We start from the raw sequence: 14444 nt of genomic DNA, 5'->3' as shown, positions 1-14444 counted from the left end.
TCACTTTTTCAGTCAATACCTATTTCCGATTCGCTCATTGTCTGCGTTTCACTAGATTTTTGGTGTTTTGTTCATGTTTCATTGATTTTTAAGTTTCAAAGTTTCAAACAATTAAATGAAGACAGATGTCCAAATGCATGGTGACTCCAAATTTCACACTTTGCAAAGTTTGTGCGCAACCGGCTAATGGAAATCACTTTGGAATACAAAGTTGTAGAGCGTGCGCTGCATTTTTCAGGTGAGAGATTTCAAAATTTCATATTGTGAATGACCAGATTTCAGAAGAGCGGCCCACTCGAAATGGGGATCTCAGCCGTGTAGATCACACAATTGTGAGAGGAAGTTGTGAGTTTTTTTTCTCTATTTCATGTGGTTCATACTACTAGATTTCATAGAAAAGAAAATGTTCGCCCATCATGAATAAATCTTCTCCTGTTTTTCAGGATTCCGTGCAAACCATGCCGTCTGAAACGATGTCAAGAACAAGGAATGAGCACCAGCAGTAAGTTTTATTTTTCAGTTTTTCTTTATATTTCATACCTCAGACTTCCAATTCAATCGAGATATTCTCAAACGAATACTCCCTCGATCTGTGGAAATGTTTGTCGGAAAACCGGAATCTGTGATATTTTGTGACTCCTCGGAATCTGTGTCCAGTGAAAAAACATTCATCAATGTTCAAAAGTTGATTGACAATACTTCGGCAATCTTGAAAAATGGAATGGAAACCCCAGTGAGTGGAAGAAATCAACTACAGAAATTGGCAAATGGATTCGGAGGATTCACCAGTCAAGTTTCTGTCAAGTTTCTGAAAACAATGTCGAAAGATGAGACGGCCGATTGTTGGGAATATTATATTACGACCACAGCGAGATGGTTGACGTTTTTTGATGAGTTCAGGTTACTTCCAGATGAGTTACAAGTGAGTGTTTTGAGATGACATTGTTAAAAACCAATGGAATGGATTTCAGCTTAAAATAGCTCTAGCTGTGTGGCACGTGTGGGGTCGGTTAGAGAAGCACGCTATTACTGCATTACTTCGGAAGCAAAACTTGTTCTCTGATCGACATATGGTAGTGGTTGGAAGGAATGTATTGATTAATTTGGAAGAATTCGATTATGATCACACGTGGCTTACCAAGTATCCACCGGAGCAGGTGGAGTTGTAAGTTTCACCACTTCGTTGGGTGATCCCATTTCTCACTTTCAGCTTCACTGGCGTCAAATCCATGGAACTATACGAATCTGTCGACTATCTCATCGATCTGGAACCCACTCAAGTTGAACTGACCTACATGTTGGCTCAAATCAGTTTCCAGTATGCTGGACAGCGATTCCAGGGAGAAATACTCAAAGCATCGGAGAGATTTCAACAAATTCTCTCAAATGATTTGCATGATTATTATGTGAATGAGTTGGAGAAACCGAGATATTCTGAGAGGTTGGCGAAGATGATGAAAGTGAATAATATGATTCAGGTAGACCCAATATTGAAGTCAGTCCAAATCACACCAAGAGTAATTTCAGAGACACGTCAGAGAGATCCGACCACGTGCTGATCTAGCAAGAACATTTGATATATTTTCTGTAGAATTTTCTCATCCTGAAGTTTTTCATGATACTGGTTTCTGATTATTCATTAAATTCTTGTACACTCACACTAATAAACCAGTTTTCTACCATGACTGTACTTACAAGGAAAAGAGATCTAGAAATTTAACATGAGCAATATCTTCAATTTTCCTCAAGTATTTCAAAACCTGTGGCAACATGGTGGTTGTCTTACGGGCAACCGCTGTCAGCTGCTACTCATGACTAAACCGAACAAAGTTTCTTTTTTCCTTCCGGTGGAATTGATGTGCAAGGAGGTCGGGTTCACATGACCCTTTCTCAGCTGGGTGTTCTGATATAAAAAGTAATGCATTTTTATTGTATGTTACTAATTGAACCTCATTGGAAATGGACTCTCTGTCAGTTACTACTATGACTTTTGGATTACGGTTATTACAAGAACTTGGAGTATCTTGTTCCTTAGTATTCTCTCCTATTATTATGTTACTTGCTGGAAATAATCATAAGAATATGAGAAGAAAATTCCATTTTGCCGATCGTCAAATGACTAGGCTTTTGGAAAGTTCAAAGAACGGATTTATGATCAATCAAGAATTAAACTTCATAGTAAGCCCCTCGAAACTAAAGTGATATAAATCCATCTTTAATTCAGAACACATCGTACACTGCCACGTGGAGATATTTATACATGAATCATCACCATCATACAATGAAGTTTCATACGGAGAACCAGAAACTGAAGCATGTTAACTATGTCTCTGCGAATACCAAAATGAGCGAGGAGCTGGTTTCAAACGGTCTTGGATTCCGCACTGCTCAGGATGATGTTTTTACTGTAAGTGTTTTATGAGCATTTTGTTTTATCGGTGTCTTTTATTTCAGATTCTGAAAATTCCTTTATTCGGTAGAGCTCTCCGCTTCGTAATATTTCTGCCGAACCCCGAGTTCACCCTTGACGAAAGCATCAAGGTAACCCCATCCTACTTGCTTACTCATCTTTCGGACTTGCTTTCTTTCCAGAAACTCAGTTCCTCGCGAGTCCAGAATCTCTTCAATAGTCTTACAGTATACAATGTTCACTACAAGATCCCATATTTCCAAATGAGTTCAACAATTGACCCATCAAAACTTCTTGGATTACAAACTTCAAAGTTTCATAAATTTCGATTCAACTGGAAGAGGCCTTCGGAGACATATCTATACGAGGAAAACGATGGATTTAATGAATCTTTTATAAAACGACCACCGGATAGAACTCCATTCTATTTTACTGCAAATCGACCATTCTTTTACGCCGTTTTCAATGATACTCTTCCAATTATTATGGGTGTTTTTACGGGTACAAACTGTTCTTAATAAACGTTCAAAGATCGAAGTTTTGGTTGATTACAACAAGAATCAGGTTCTTGTTTTTCCAGATTTTTTTCCAGATCTTGTTACCAATACATCATAACCTTGAGATTACACGAAATGACCTGTAACTAAACGAGCTGAAATTGCCTTCATAGTTCCACAAGAGCAGAAACCATTTCGCAACTCTCCACAACAAAAGCTGTTTCCCATGACTTCCATCTTGCTTCCAATGCAATTCATGTGCAAGTTGTTTGATTCACATGACACCCCTGGGTGTTCTACTATAAAAAGGCATGAATCTTATCATGAGTAACCATTTGTAAAAATGGACATGCTGTCAGTCACCACTATCACTTTTGGGTTGAGAGTGCTACAAGGGCTCGGATTTTCGGCTTCTCTTGTTTTCTCTCCAATTCTGCTTCTGCTAGCTGCAAATAATCAAAAAAGTGCTCGGAAGACGTTCAATTTCTCTGATCGTCAGATGACTAGACTCGTTGAAAATTCACAACGAGGATTTGAGACGGAACATGATATGAATTTAATTGTGAGTTAATTGGAAGATCGAATAACGAACGTCTCATTTTTCAGAACTCATCCTACACAGCCACGTGGAGATATCCATACATGAAACACCATCAACACTCAATGAAGTTTCATGCGGAACATGGAAAAACTAAATACTTGAATTATATTTCCGCGAATACTACATTGAGTGAAGAGCTTGTTTCGAACAATTTAGGATTTCGAGTTGCTCAAGATGATGTATTTACTGTTAGTGGATGTAAATTATCATAACTCCCTGCGTATTAATGTTTTAGATTCTTAAAATTCCTTTGTTTGGAAGATATCTTCGCTTTGTGATCTTTCTACCCACCCCCGGACACACCCTCGAGGAAAGCATCAAAGTAACCGATTCGTTTTTTTTTAATTCAAATTGCTTTTTATTCCAGAAACTCAGCGCATCTCGAATCCTGAACCTCTTCAATGAACTAACAGTCTTTAATGTCCACTTCAAAATCCCTTACTTCCAAATTAGTTCAGTTATCGATACATCCAATCTGCTTGGACTCCCAACTTCCAAGTTTCATAAGTTTCGTTTCAACTGGAAGAGACCATCTGAAGACTATCTCCGTGAGGAAAACGATAGTTTCAATGAATCCTTTATCAAACGACAACCGGAAAGAACTCCGTTTTATTTCATTGCGAATCGTCCATTCTTTTATGTAATCTTCAATAATACTCTTCCGCTAATTATGGGCATATTTACTGGTACACACAGTTCTTAATAAATGATTTGATTTGTCATAATCACACACAATTTCGAAAGAGCAGTTTCAGCATTGAGGATTACGAATAGTGAAGATTTTTGACCGATTGATAAGTAAGTTGTTCTTTTGGTAACACCGATCTATTGGTATCAAACGATTAATGGGCAACGATCAACATTCAAAAACAGGTTGAAACTATATCGTATGACTAAAACAAATGACTTAATGCAAGTCGGTGCAAAATTTTTTCGTTTTAGCAGCAGAATCATCATGGCGGAAACTGAAACTTGCGGAATAGCTGGATGTACAAAACCCGTAAGTTGGCATTTGACAACAGCAGTACTGGATATGAGTCGGCTGGTTATCATTTAAAAGATGTATCGGATCCTCAGTCAGTGCGCTGCAAATATTTTTACTTGAGGAGTTAACTATTCACGGGTTCAAATAGTTCTTTCTGATTTTTTGATGTCGTTTTCATAAACAAACATCATCTCAAAAGAACAGTATCAAATTTGCAGATTACGAAAAAGAGAAACTGCTGACCTATTGATAAGACAGTTTCGTTCTTTTGGTATATAATCAAGCTGAGAACAAAGATTGAATTTTTGATTATGTTGAACTTTTTCTATAAATTAACCGAGTCTAAATATAGCACATGCGGAAGAAAACTAAAAATAACCATGTGAAAATAGTTTTCTTTTTATAACTTGCTCTTTTCTTCTTGACTCATGACACTGCAAAAATTGCGTAACGAGGGAAGGTAGCTTTTCAATAATTTTTCAAATTGTTTATTATAACTATGTTAAAACTTATAACTGATAATGTTTGAAAAAGATCGGCCGAGAACTGGAAGGAGCCGGCGGCACTGGATATGTTCTAGGCGGTTCAACAGGCTTGAACATTTTTGGAGCTGGTGTCATAGTTTGTAGTGGCTCGGGAGATGGTCTTGGTCGGAATGTGTCTGCGAGTACTGATTCGAGAGTTCTCACTGGTTCTACCACTGGCTCAATCGGTCTCTCTTGATATTCAACAGGTTCCGATTTTATTTGTTGCGCAAAACTATCGGCTACTGTCGGCGTAGATTCTACTCCCAATTGATCGATATTTGATTGTCCCGGTTCCGTTTCATCAACAGGGAATGCGAAATCGAACTGTGATTGGTCGTCCAATCTGAAAATCGAAGCGTAAATTTACAAGAGTATGGTACCGTGCCAACTCACAATTCCCTATTAACTTCTGGCGCTATCACATGTCCAATCAGATACAAATCGATATCTTTCTTCTCGATTCTCGGATCTTTTTTACCCAAAATAGCGGAACATTTTTTATACAATTTTTCTGACAGAGAAGTTGACGCCATTGCAGTCAAATTTTTCATTGAAATCATCGCCATTTTAGGTAAATTATATTGTTGCTCTTTCCAAAATTGAATCGGATTTGACGTATGACATGGACGGTTTGTAGACATCAGTGCTTGATATTGGATGATTTCCGACTGAAAACAAATTTATTTATTTATATGAAACTTTTCGTTTTTAAGCTCTCGTCTCACCGCTAAGGTCTTCTGTATACATTTGCTCTTTATCTTTCGCTTCAAAAATCCAGCAATTCCTGATTTCTCTGGAGATTCATTAATAAAAGAAGATTCAGTCTTGGGTGTTACAAGAAACTCAGAATCCCCAGACGTCTGAACTTCTTGTTGAGCAAAAAGTGTCTCCGCCTCTTGCCACGTCCTTGGGTCGATGAGATTCGGAACATAAGCGTATCTCGGATCGGAGACCATTGCCAGAAGAATTTGATCATTAGAGAGATAATCGTTAATTCTCTGTTGGGCTAGTTCGGCCAGAACTTTCGGTATTGAATCCTCTTCATTCAATTCTTCTTTCACACACAACAAATTCGGCACGATATCCGAACAGAACGTGTTTTCAGCAGTTAACTGGAACAAAAATTGGTAAATATTGCAATGTTTTGTGTCCTTTACTCACTGTTTCTAGCGTCGAGTAAAGTGGTTTCAGAAGTTCGATCATTCTCGGAAGCTCTACCACTATTTTCGGGTTCAGCAATTTATTTTTGAGATGAGGAATATGTGTGAAGTAGACTTCCTGTATATAAATTCATTGAATTGAGTGGAATAAGAAAGTTTTTCGAAAATCGTACATTTGCAACGTAGGCCTGCAGAGAAGTGAATAAAGATCCCCACTGACCAGACTTGGTCGGAAGCGGCACGCTTAATTTGTAGTCTTTTTGGAATCTGGAAATATCCGAGAAAGATTAGCAGAGAAGCAAATGCTCTAGCTCACTGCACAACTAGATCTAAACATGCTTCGTTTTCTCTTATAATCTGGAAAATTTTCTCAATATCGTGTCGAGCTTTGCCAACAATATGAACACTTTCAGCGAAATCTTCGAATATTCGATGTATGATGTAGCCTGCGCAAGGAATACTGGAAGTATGTGAAATTAGACTAAATCAGAGAAATTAGATTAAAAAATCATACTTCTTCGCTTCGAAAAACCAGTTTTCTCGAGAATTGTCCACGTCGCAAACGGTTCCTTGACAGTTTTCCGGTTTTAACCCAACGCTTTCTATAACTTTTTGAACTTCACTGAAGATATGAAACGATGATTCATTCTCGATATAAACGGGGCCACAGAGCTGAAAAATAATTTCTTTAATATTATTTTCGAAGTCAGTGCAGTCGATTTTCAATTATTTCGTCGTTCCCGCCAAGTTCGATAAAACTGCGCTGTAGAAATTTTAAAAATTCGGAAAAATAAGTGGAAATCGGTGAAAAATGAGCACAGAGACGGATTTTCCAATGAACGTTGCGCCCATTTTGCAACAGCTTCGTATTTCAAATATTCATTCGGTTTTTGCAGTTTTTTGCTCACCAATATCTTCCGTTCGAGTTTAATTTGATCAATAAATGCTATGTAAACGGTGAAAAATGTACATGCATGCAGTTTAGAGTGAGAGTATGCATCTGTGATCATCACATAACTCTGAAATTTCAGAAAATTAATTTTTCACATGTTCTCTTCAATAAAATACCCTGGAATTTTTCAGTTGAGCAGCCACATTCTTTATGAATGCGCAAGCGTTGACTGTGATGGCTTGCCGCATTTTATTCGTGTCCGGAACTTTGAAATCAAAATTTAAAGAACTACAAAATAGACGAAACTCTGGATTATTGGCAAATTCGAATGGAATTTGTCCGGTGCAAAATGACCGGGAGAGAAGGAGATCGGAGTGTGAGAAGTCTAGATTGGGGGAGACGTCGAGACCCTGAAAATTGGAAATTCAGAACTTTTTTGCATAGAAAAAGAAGAGAAACTAACTTTTTCTACCATTATTCTTTGATAATCAGCAAAATGTTTTGATTTCATGTGTTTTTTCAATCCAGACGTCGTTCCCTTATAAGCCAACATTACATTACATTTCAAACATGGTACAAAATCCACTTGACTCTCAGGTTTCTCGAAGAAGCTCCATACCATTGAACTCATTTTTAAATTCTGAAAAAAAACAACTTTGCAGTGGGAGCTGAAATAGGCGTATACAAATAGTTTTCGCTAAAAAAACTTTAAATTCTATTTAAAAAAAATAAAAACAACAAAAAACGAGAGAAGAAAACGAGAAAGAACGACTCGTGGACTCGTCGCAAGCAAAAGTCGATGAAAAACGAGACGAGAGCGAAACGAGAGAGTGCGCGAGACTTGGAGGGTGCGAGAGAAAGAGACATATTTCGAAGGAGTGGGAGACGAGACGGCATTGTGGAGAATGCTGTCTCGAGAGAGAGAGTCTCGGTTGGGAAAGTGGGCAAATAGGACGTAGAATTGAAAGAAACGAGTAGTGGGAACCATGAATTCTTGGGAGAGCTCTTCGGAAAACGGACATGTAACCCTTTTTATTGAAAAACTAAAAAATAATCCGAGAAATAAAAATTAAATTAAAAAAAATTATATCTTCGATGATTCTCCCGTTATAGTTATAGTGCTCGATGGCATCGTTCTTTTGTAGCAACCGAACATTTCTGAAAATCACTTATTTTCATTAGCTCGGCACAGTTCTTACAACTGCGCTCCACCGAAATGCTCTTGAAAAATGTCTCTTTTTCTCTGAGCCTCTCAATTTCGCACACAATTTTCTTCGGTTTCGTCAGAACGCGGTTGTAAAAAGCGTGCCGTGTTAATATGTCATCCAGTAGAATCCCCACTCACTCAAAGTTGTTTTTCTGTAGTTCTCTACAATAACCAATGTTGGAATTGGGTCAATCGCTGGATAGATTGCAATAGTCATTGATAGAACTGCACTATAGATTCCCAGGTCGATATTCAAAAGGACAAATGCAACCATAATGGCTCCTGGCATATGCATTAATACAAAAGGAATGAGGGTTTGAATAACGAGAGCGTAAAACAGTTGCCTTTGTAGTTTTAGAAATTTAGCGGAGGCTGATGTTGTGGCAACGAGGCGGCTGATTCTGTTGTAGCAGAGATATCCGAAAACAACTACAATTATGATGGAGGAGACCTGGAATTTAAGATTGAAAAGATGAAATTAAAATAAGAATTCACAATTGTAATGGTGATAATTCCCAGTCCTAAAAGGGAAGGGAGATGTACGTGAAGGGATCCATCTTCCATTCTCTGATATAAATACGGACCCAGATAGATATATTCATCGAATTCCAACTGGAAGATTTCTTTTATACTGTCCCTGAAAAGTTTTGTTTTAATTGAGCGTACTGAAAACAGGTAGTACTTACCGTATGAACTCTGATTTAGATTCTGTAGGTGCTGATAGAAAATATCCAGTGAAAACCCAAGTGAGCCCATACCATAATGGAACTGAGAACCATATCCAGATGGTCCAGCCAGAGAAAGTCTTGAGTAGTGGGTTTCTGTAATTAAATGATCAATTAGGATATCCAGGAAATAAATGACTTACTCTGAAACTGCAAGCCATCGGTACACAAAGTGAACATCGAAGATAGCCATTGAGGCTCCGAAACATCCCCAATAGATGGAATTCAATATAGTGAGACCTTCGGGTCCAAATAGTTTATCCTTGGTTCCGACTATCATTAAAAATGTTGGTCCGTGAGAAAAATTCTCCTGAAAAGCGATTATTCTTCTCAACAGAGCCACAAAAAACTTACCGGAGCGACGATAACATCCAGAATAGAGTAAAGAATCTCGAAGACTGAGATGTAGATCATCAACCATTTGTAAGCACCCAATTGCTTTGGTGATTTTTTCAAAATTAATGGAATGAGAAAACAATTTATCAGAATCGAAATGATAGCAGAAACCTGTTGAATTAGTTGGAGAAGAGAGCTCCACTGTTTTCCAAGCATTTAGCGAATATCGCTGTTCTGACGGTTTCGGATAGAACAATTTCTCGTTAGTCACAAAATGAACACCACAATTATTGTTTTTCGTATCCTGTCTTCAGTAGAACAACTCTTGTTCCTTACTTGAATCATTCATTGGTAGCTCTGATTCATGAATCTGTGGGGCACGACATGACTCGTGCCATTTGACTATAATATTGTACTAACGAATTGTAACATCCTCTGAAAGAGCAAGGGTTCTCGTTTGGCTGAAATTTGCAAAACTATCACTAGTGGTACCTTATCCTATTATTAATATTTCATCTTTAGTTAAGTTATACTGTGTTCCACCGATCTCTGTTCTAATTTCTTTCTTCAAACTTTCGTCTCCTACTGATACGTTTTCTCGTTTTCTGATACCTTTCAAAGTTCATTTTCCGCCTGAGAACCCCCGTCTGCCCTCCGCCGAAATTTACACAACGTTGTGCAATAATCTTCTCTATGTCTCCTTTGATTTCTCTCTTCTCTAACCCCTCGTGTTCTCTAGAATCTCCGTTTCTCTGTTTCCCCATGTCTGTGTTATTCATTATTCGTCATTGACTTCTTTTTCAACTTTTGAAAATCAAAAATGATCTCTCTGAAATTCTGTAAAGTCTGCGATCGAAGGAGTCAAGGAATCCATTTTGGAGTTTCCAGTTGTAGAGCGTGTGCTGCGTTTTTTAGGTGAGAACTTTGTTTTGAGATTTAAAAAAAGGTTTGTTTTTCAGAAGACGTGCCGGTTCCAACCTTATCGAGAAGACATGTATGAGCAGCAGGTGTGGAGTTGATTGGTAAGTTGCTTCGTTCAATTTCAGTTGATTTATTTCGAGAATTTCAGTTTTCTCTGCAAACCATGTCGTCTGAAACGATGCTATGAAGTTGGAATGGATGAGAAGAGTGAGTCTTTTTCTAAATCCTATGGCAGACGTTTACTCGAAGTACTTCAGAATTCCAATTTGATCGTGACGCCCTTCACTCAGTATCCTCTACGATAACGCTCCGGTCCTTTGATAAATTTGTAGGACGTCCTCAATTCATTCACTTTTGTGATCCAGACGCCCCGACGTCTTCTAAATTCATCGATCTGTCATTTCTAGTGGAGAAAGGAGAAAAGATTCTAAGAAATGGGCCAGCGTGGGGTCCACATTCCAATAAAGGACCACTACAAAAACTTGTGAATTTTCATAACGTTTTTGAGAAAATGCCTAGAAATATGGCTGTAAGTTCTAATCCATTCTGGACTCAAATCACATGAAACATTTTAGACCAACTCCAAATTTTCCCCCGGAGACTGTTCGGATTGTTGGGAGTATTACTTCCTAACCACCGCCTCGTGGCTCACTAATTTCGACGAATTCCAAAAACTGAATCATCAGCTTAAAATGAAGATTCTGTTTGGCATCTGGCACATGTGGGGTCGAATGGATAAACTGGCATCAACTGCTTTGGCAAGAAGGCGGAGTCAACTGACTGCTAAATCTGAAATTGCTCAGAGTAATGGGTTGTTCTTAGATGTGGATAAATTGGAGTTGGATGTGTCGTGGCTTTGCAATTATAAACTGGAAGAAGTTGAATTGTATGTTATTCACTGATTATTTCCTGTTCAATGAAAAAGTTTTCAGTTTCATCGATGGATTCCGTAATTGGGATCTAATTGATACCGTTCAAATGTTTATCGATCTTGATCCAACACCCATCGAACTCAATTATATGTTGGCTCAAATGAGTTTTTACTATGCTGGAAACAGATTTCAAGGAGAGATTCTGGAAATTATGGAAAGATTTCAACAGGTTCTATCCGATGATCTGCATAACTACTACGTGAATGACAGGAAAATGAATAACTATTCGGGGAGATTGAGTAGACTTTTGAAGATTAATAATGCAGTTCAGGTAATCAGGAGACATTGAAATATGGGAAAAAAATGAAAGGATTTCAGGAAAGTGTGCGGAAGAGGCGGCCAAAGACAGAAATTGCGAAAACTTTGAATATATTTACAGCAGAATTCTCACATCTGGAGATGTTTTTCGATACTGGTTTTTAGATTTACAAGAATTTTTAGCGTATAAATTGAAATAGCATAAAGTTTTGTTCTGAATTTCTCGTTCAAATTTTCTCTTCGCCTCAAATAGCAAAAAATGATGCAAATCTAATGAATCGAGTATACCCCTCTCTAATTCTCACACCGCTCTGCTATTTTCTCTCCGATCAAAACAAACTGTTTGACTGTCTGAATCTCCGTTTTCTATCTTATCTATCTCTTCAGTCACATTGTTTCAGTTATCGCAACTTTTTATTGATATTTTTGTCTGGAATCTTTTTTTGTGAAATCTTTATCGCAATTCCTTTTTTTATTGAAATAACTTGTTTTGGGTTTTTATCTAGAACTTTCTTCCAGTTTTTTTTTCAAAAACAATGGTGAATATTGTCCCTGATTGTGAAATTTGTGGATTCGAGAGTCAAGGATTCCACTTTGGAGTTGTGGCGTGTCGTGCTTGTTCCGCATTTTTCAGGTAACTTGATCTCATAGATGCAACCTCGATATACAACCTAAACTGTAATATTCAGAAGAACCGCCGTATGCCCTAAATGGAGTCTCAAAAAATGTCAGAATCCGAAGAAATGTAAAGAAGGAAAAGGAGGATATCAGTGTAAACCATGCCGTTTAAAGAGATGTTACGATGTTGGAATGGATACAAAAAGTAACTGAAATTCTCAGTATTATTCATATCAGTTAGAGATTTCCAGAGTTCCAGTTCGACCGTGATGGTTTGATTCAAGTGCCAAAGTCATCCAAGCTTCCAAAAACTTTCGAAATGTTTGTTGGTCGTCCTGAATATGTCTTGTTCTGCACTCCGGGCACATCAGCTCAAATCTCCAATCCAAAAACTCTAATTGATGTCAGCTATCTTGTTGAAAAAGCTTCAAAAGTCTTATTGGATGGACCCGTGAAACCACTGATTGCTCGTGATCAACTTCATAAACTTGCGATTGGATTCAGTTTTCTGGAGAATACCTCAACCGAAATGAAGAAATTCACGCTTGCCAGAAAAGAGGATGTCATGAAGATTTGGGAATTCTATTTCCTTACAGTGGCAAAATGGTTGACCTACTTTGATGAGTTTCAAAAGTTGGATCATGAAACGAAGGTAACTATTTCCAACAAGAATCAAAAGAAAACATAATATTTCAGATGCAACTCCTTCTATCAGTTTGGCATGTTTGGGGTCGACTAGATAAGCTGCTGGCAACTGCAGTTAACAGAAGACGTGGGATTTGTGAAACGAAGAATTTGTTAACTCTGAGTAATGGAGTGTTGATTGATGTGAATAAACAAGAAGTTGATGTGAAATGGATGACTAATTATAGGGAAGAACAGGTCTTGACGTGAGTTTGGATACAGGAGGTAACAGTAAAAACTAAAAGTTTCAGATTCATCGATGGCGTTCGGGCTCGAGAGCTGCTCACTGAAATTGATCCTCTTGTAAAACTGGAGCCTTCAGATGTGGAAAGTGCTTATATGCTTGCCCAACTTTGTTTTCATTATGCTGGAAAACGACATTCTGGAGAAATCGAAGAGATTTGTGATCATTTTCAAGATGTACTTGCTGAAAACTTGCATAATTACTACGTGAATGAGAAGAAAATGGACAGATACTCAGGAAGGTTGGCGAAGTTGATGAAAGTGAATAGTGCTGTGCAGGTAACACAATTTCTTTATGAACAGCTTATAACTGTTGAATTTTTCAGAAGAACATCTGGGAGAACCGATCGAAAATTGAGTTGTCCAAGACATTCGACATGTTGTCAATTGAGAGTTCTCATCCAGAAATGTTTTATGATACTGGGTTTTGATTTTGAATAAAAATAAGTTGTGATTATTTTCTTTTTTGCCTTTCAATATATCATGCCGGAAAATTCACAATATTCCAGTTTAGTTCATGTAGAATTTAGGTTCAGAAATTATTAGAAACTTGTTTTATTTCAAGTAAAAAATCAACAATAACCGCAAGTCTTTGGACACTGATCCTTCATGACGTCATGATAGATTGGGTTGTTACAGTAAGCTTTCATTCCGGGGCAGTCACTAACACCAGTCTGTGGGTTGATTTTGTCGACGCAGGTGCTCGGGCCGGTACCTGAAATTTCATCGTTTTTCTATCATTCAAGACGCTTCAAATAGCATACAGTATCCACAAGTCATCGGGCATTGATCTTTCATCACATTCACGTAGGCCGGATTGTTACAGTATGCTTTCATTCCGGGACAGTCACTGACTCCAGTTTTTGGGTTTAGTTTATCCTGACATGTTCCGGAAGAAGTGGTTGTGGTGGTGGTAGGCGCCAAGGTAGTTGTGGTTGTAGTGGTAACAGGGATGACTAAAATTTGATATTTTTTAAATCACTATACCATAAAAATACTTACTGTAAACATCGCCATCTGGACAACAACCCCCTGCTGTTATTTTTGTGTATCCATCTGGACACATTCCATTAGCCTCTGGCAGCGGGTCTGATTTGCATCCGAGTTGGATGTCTGCATTCACTCGAATCAAAAATATAGTTGCAATCAAAATGAGAACACTAGAATTCATTTTTGTCAGTTAGGAATAAAATGAGTCGAAAAGTGAAATTTACCTTTTTTGAAGAGTATTTACCTCATTCTGAACGTTATCACAACTCGCTTATGAGCTCGATAATCACATAATCTGGAGAAAATTCGCAAAATTTCATGTTTTTAGTGCCGATGACACTTTGCGTGGGCAGGAAGTAGGTGACATGTGATTTTGAGAAAACGAAGAATTGATAAAGCTGATCTAAACTTTTTCACAAAAATGGGTGGTTTTGAACTTGATGCATACCGAAGAAACA

At 37.8% G+C, this 14444-nt stretch overlaps 8 protein-coding genes across 8 annotated transcripts; 5 read left to right on the top strand and 3 right to left on the bottom strand.

Annotated features, from left to right (window-relative positions):
* Positions 1–125: 125 nt before the first annotated feature.
* GCK72_019967 (uncharacterized protein) lies at positions 126–1632 on the top strand (the record flags this gene model as incomplete). Its single annotated transcript, XM_003116544.2, has 7 exons — positions 126–238; positions 283–345; positions 444–502; positions 546–922; positions 972–1165; positions 1211–1478; positions 1528–1632. 7 exons carry the CDS (start codon positions 126–128, stop codon positions 1630–1632), a joined length of 1179 nt encoding a protein of 392 aa, XP_003116592.2.
* Positions 1633–2115: 483 nt separating this feature from the next.
* GCK72_019966 (uncharacterized protein) lies at positions 2116–2928 on the top strand (the record flags this gene model as incomplete). Its single annotated transcript, XM_053733315.1, has 4 exons — positions 2116–2178; positions 2225–2407; positions 2455–2541; positions 2593–2928. The coding sequence occupies 4 exons, from the start codon at positions 2116–2118 to the stop codon at positions 2926–2928; spliced, it is 669 nt and encodes a 222-aa protein (XP_053582228.1).
* A 478-nt stretch (positions 2929–3406) lies between these two features.
* GCK72_019965 (uncharacterized protein) lies at positions 3407–4211 on the top strand (the record flags this gene model as incomplete). Its single annotated transcript, XM_003116614.2, has 4 exons — positions 3407–3469; positions 3514–3696; positions 3744–3830; positions 3876–4211. 4 exons carry the CDS (start codon positions 3407–3409, stop codon positions 4209–4211), a joined length of 669 nt encoding a protein of 222 aa, XP_003116662.2.
* A 791-nt stretch (positions 4212–5002) lies between these two features.
* On the bottom strand, positions 5003–7703 carry GCK72_019964 (uncharacterized protein; the record flags this gene model as incomplete). The annotated part of the gene is made up of 10 exons (XM_003116155.2): positions 5003–5363; positions 5414–5688; positions 5746–6132; positions 6182–6298; positions 6354–6447; positions 6497–6640; positions 6695–6852; positions 7089–7199; positions 7249–7482; positions 7536–7703. 10 exons carry the CDS (start codon positions 7701–7703, stop codon positions 5003–5005), a joined length of 2049 nt encoding a protein of 682 aa, XP_003116203.2.
* A 682-nt stretch (positions 7704–8385) lies between these two features.
* On the bottom strand, positions 8386–9556 carry GCK72_019963 (uncharacterized protein; the record flags this gene model as incomplete). The annotated part of the gene is made up of 5 exons (XM_003116207.2): positions 8386–8730; positions 8775–8916; positions 8966–9100; positions 9148–9314; positions 9359–9556. 5 exons carry the CDS (start codon positions 9554–9556, stop codon positions 8386–8388), a joined length of 987 nt encoding a protein of 328 aa, XP_003116255.2.
* A 604-nt stretch (positions 9557–10160) lies between these two features.
* On the top strand, positions 10161–11616 carry GCK72_019962 (uncharacterized protein; the record flags this gene model as incomplete). Its single annotated transcript, XM_003116294.2, has 7 exons — positions 10161–10255; positions 10300–10362; positions 10410–10468; positions 10519–10790; positions 10837–11147; positions 11194–11464; positions 11512–11616. The coding sequence occupies 7 exons, from the start codon at positions 10161–10163 to the stop codon at positions 11614–11616; spliced, it is 1176 nt and encodes a 391-aa protein (XP_003116342.2).
* Positions 11617–11987: 371 nt separating this feature from the next.
* Positions 11988–13427, top strand: GCK72_019961 (uncharacterized protein; the record flags this gene model as incomplete). Its single annotated transcript, XM_003116385.2, has 6 exons — positions 11988–12085; positions 12141–12274; positions 12321–12721; positions 12766–12959; positions 13005–13275; positions 13323–13427. 6 exons carry the CDS (start codon positions 11988–11990, stop codon positions 13425–13427), a joined length of 1203 nt encoding a protein of 400 aa, XP_003116433.2.
* Positions 13428–13568: 141 nt separating this feature from the next.
* On the bottom strand, positions 13569–14167 carry GCK72_019960 (uncharacterized protein; the record flags this gene model as incomplete). Its single annotated transcript, XM_003115922.2, has 3 exons — positions 13569–13711; positions 13761–13952; positions 13999–14167. The coding sequence occupies 3 exons, from the start codon at positions 14165–14167 to the stop codon at positions 13569–13571; spliced, it is 504 nt and encodes a 167-aa protein (XP_003115970.2).
* Between the last annotated feature and the right edge of the window lie 277 nt (positions 14168–14444).

Source organism: Caenorhabditis remanei, chromosome V (genome assembly GCF_010183535.1).
Source record: "Caenorhabditis remanei strain PX506 chromosome V, whole genome shotgun sequence".
In the NCBI taxonomy this organism is placed as follows: domain Eukaryota; kingdom Metazoa; phylum Nematoda; class Chromadorea; order Rhabditida; family Rhabditidae; genus Caenorhabditis; species Caenorhabditis remanei.
Note: the sequence above shows the minus strand (reverse complement) of the source record. Positions and strands in the feature narration are given on the sequence as shown.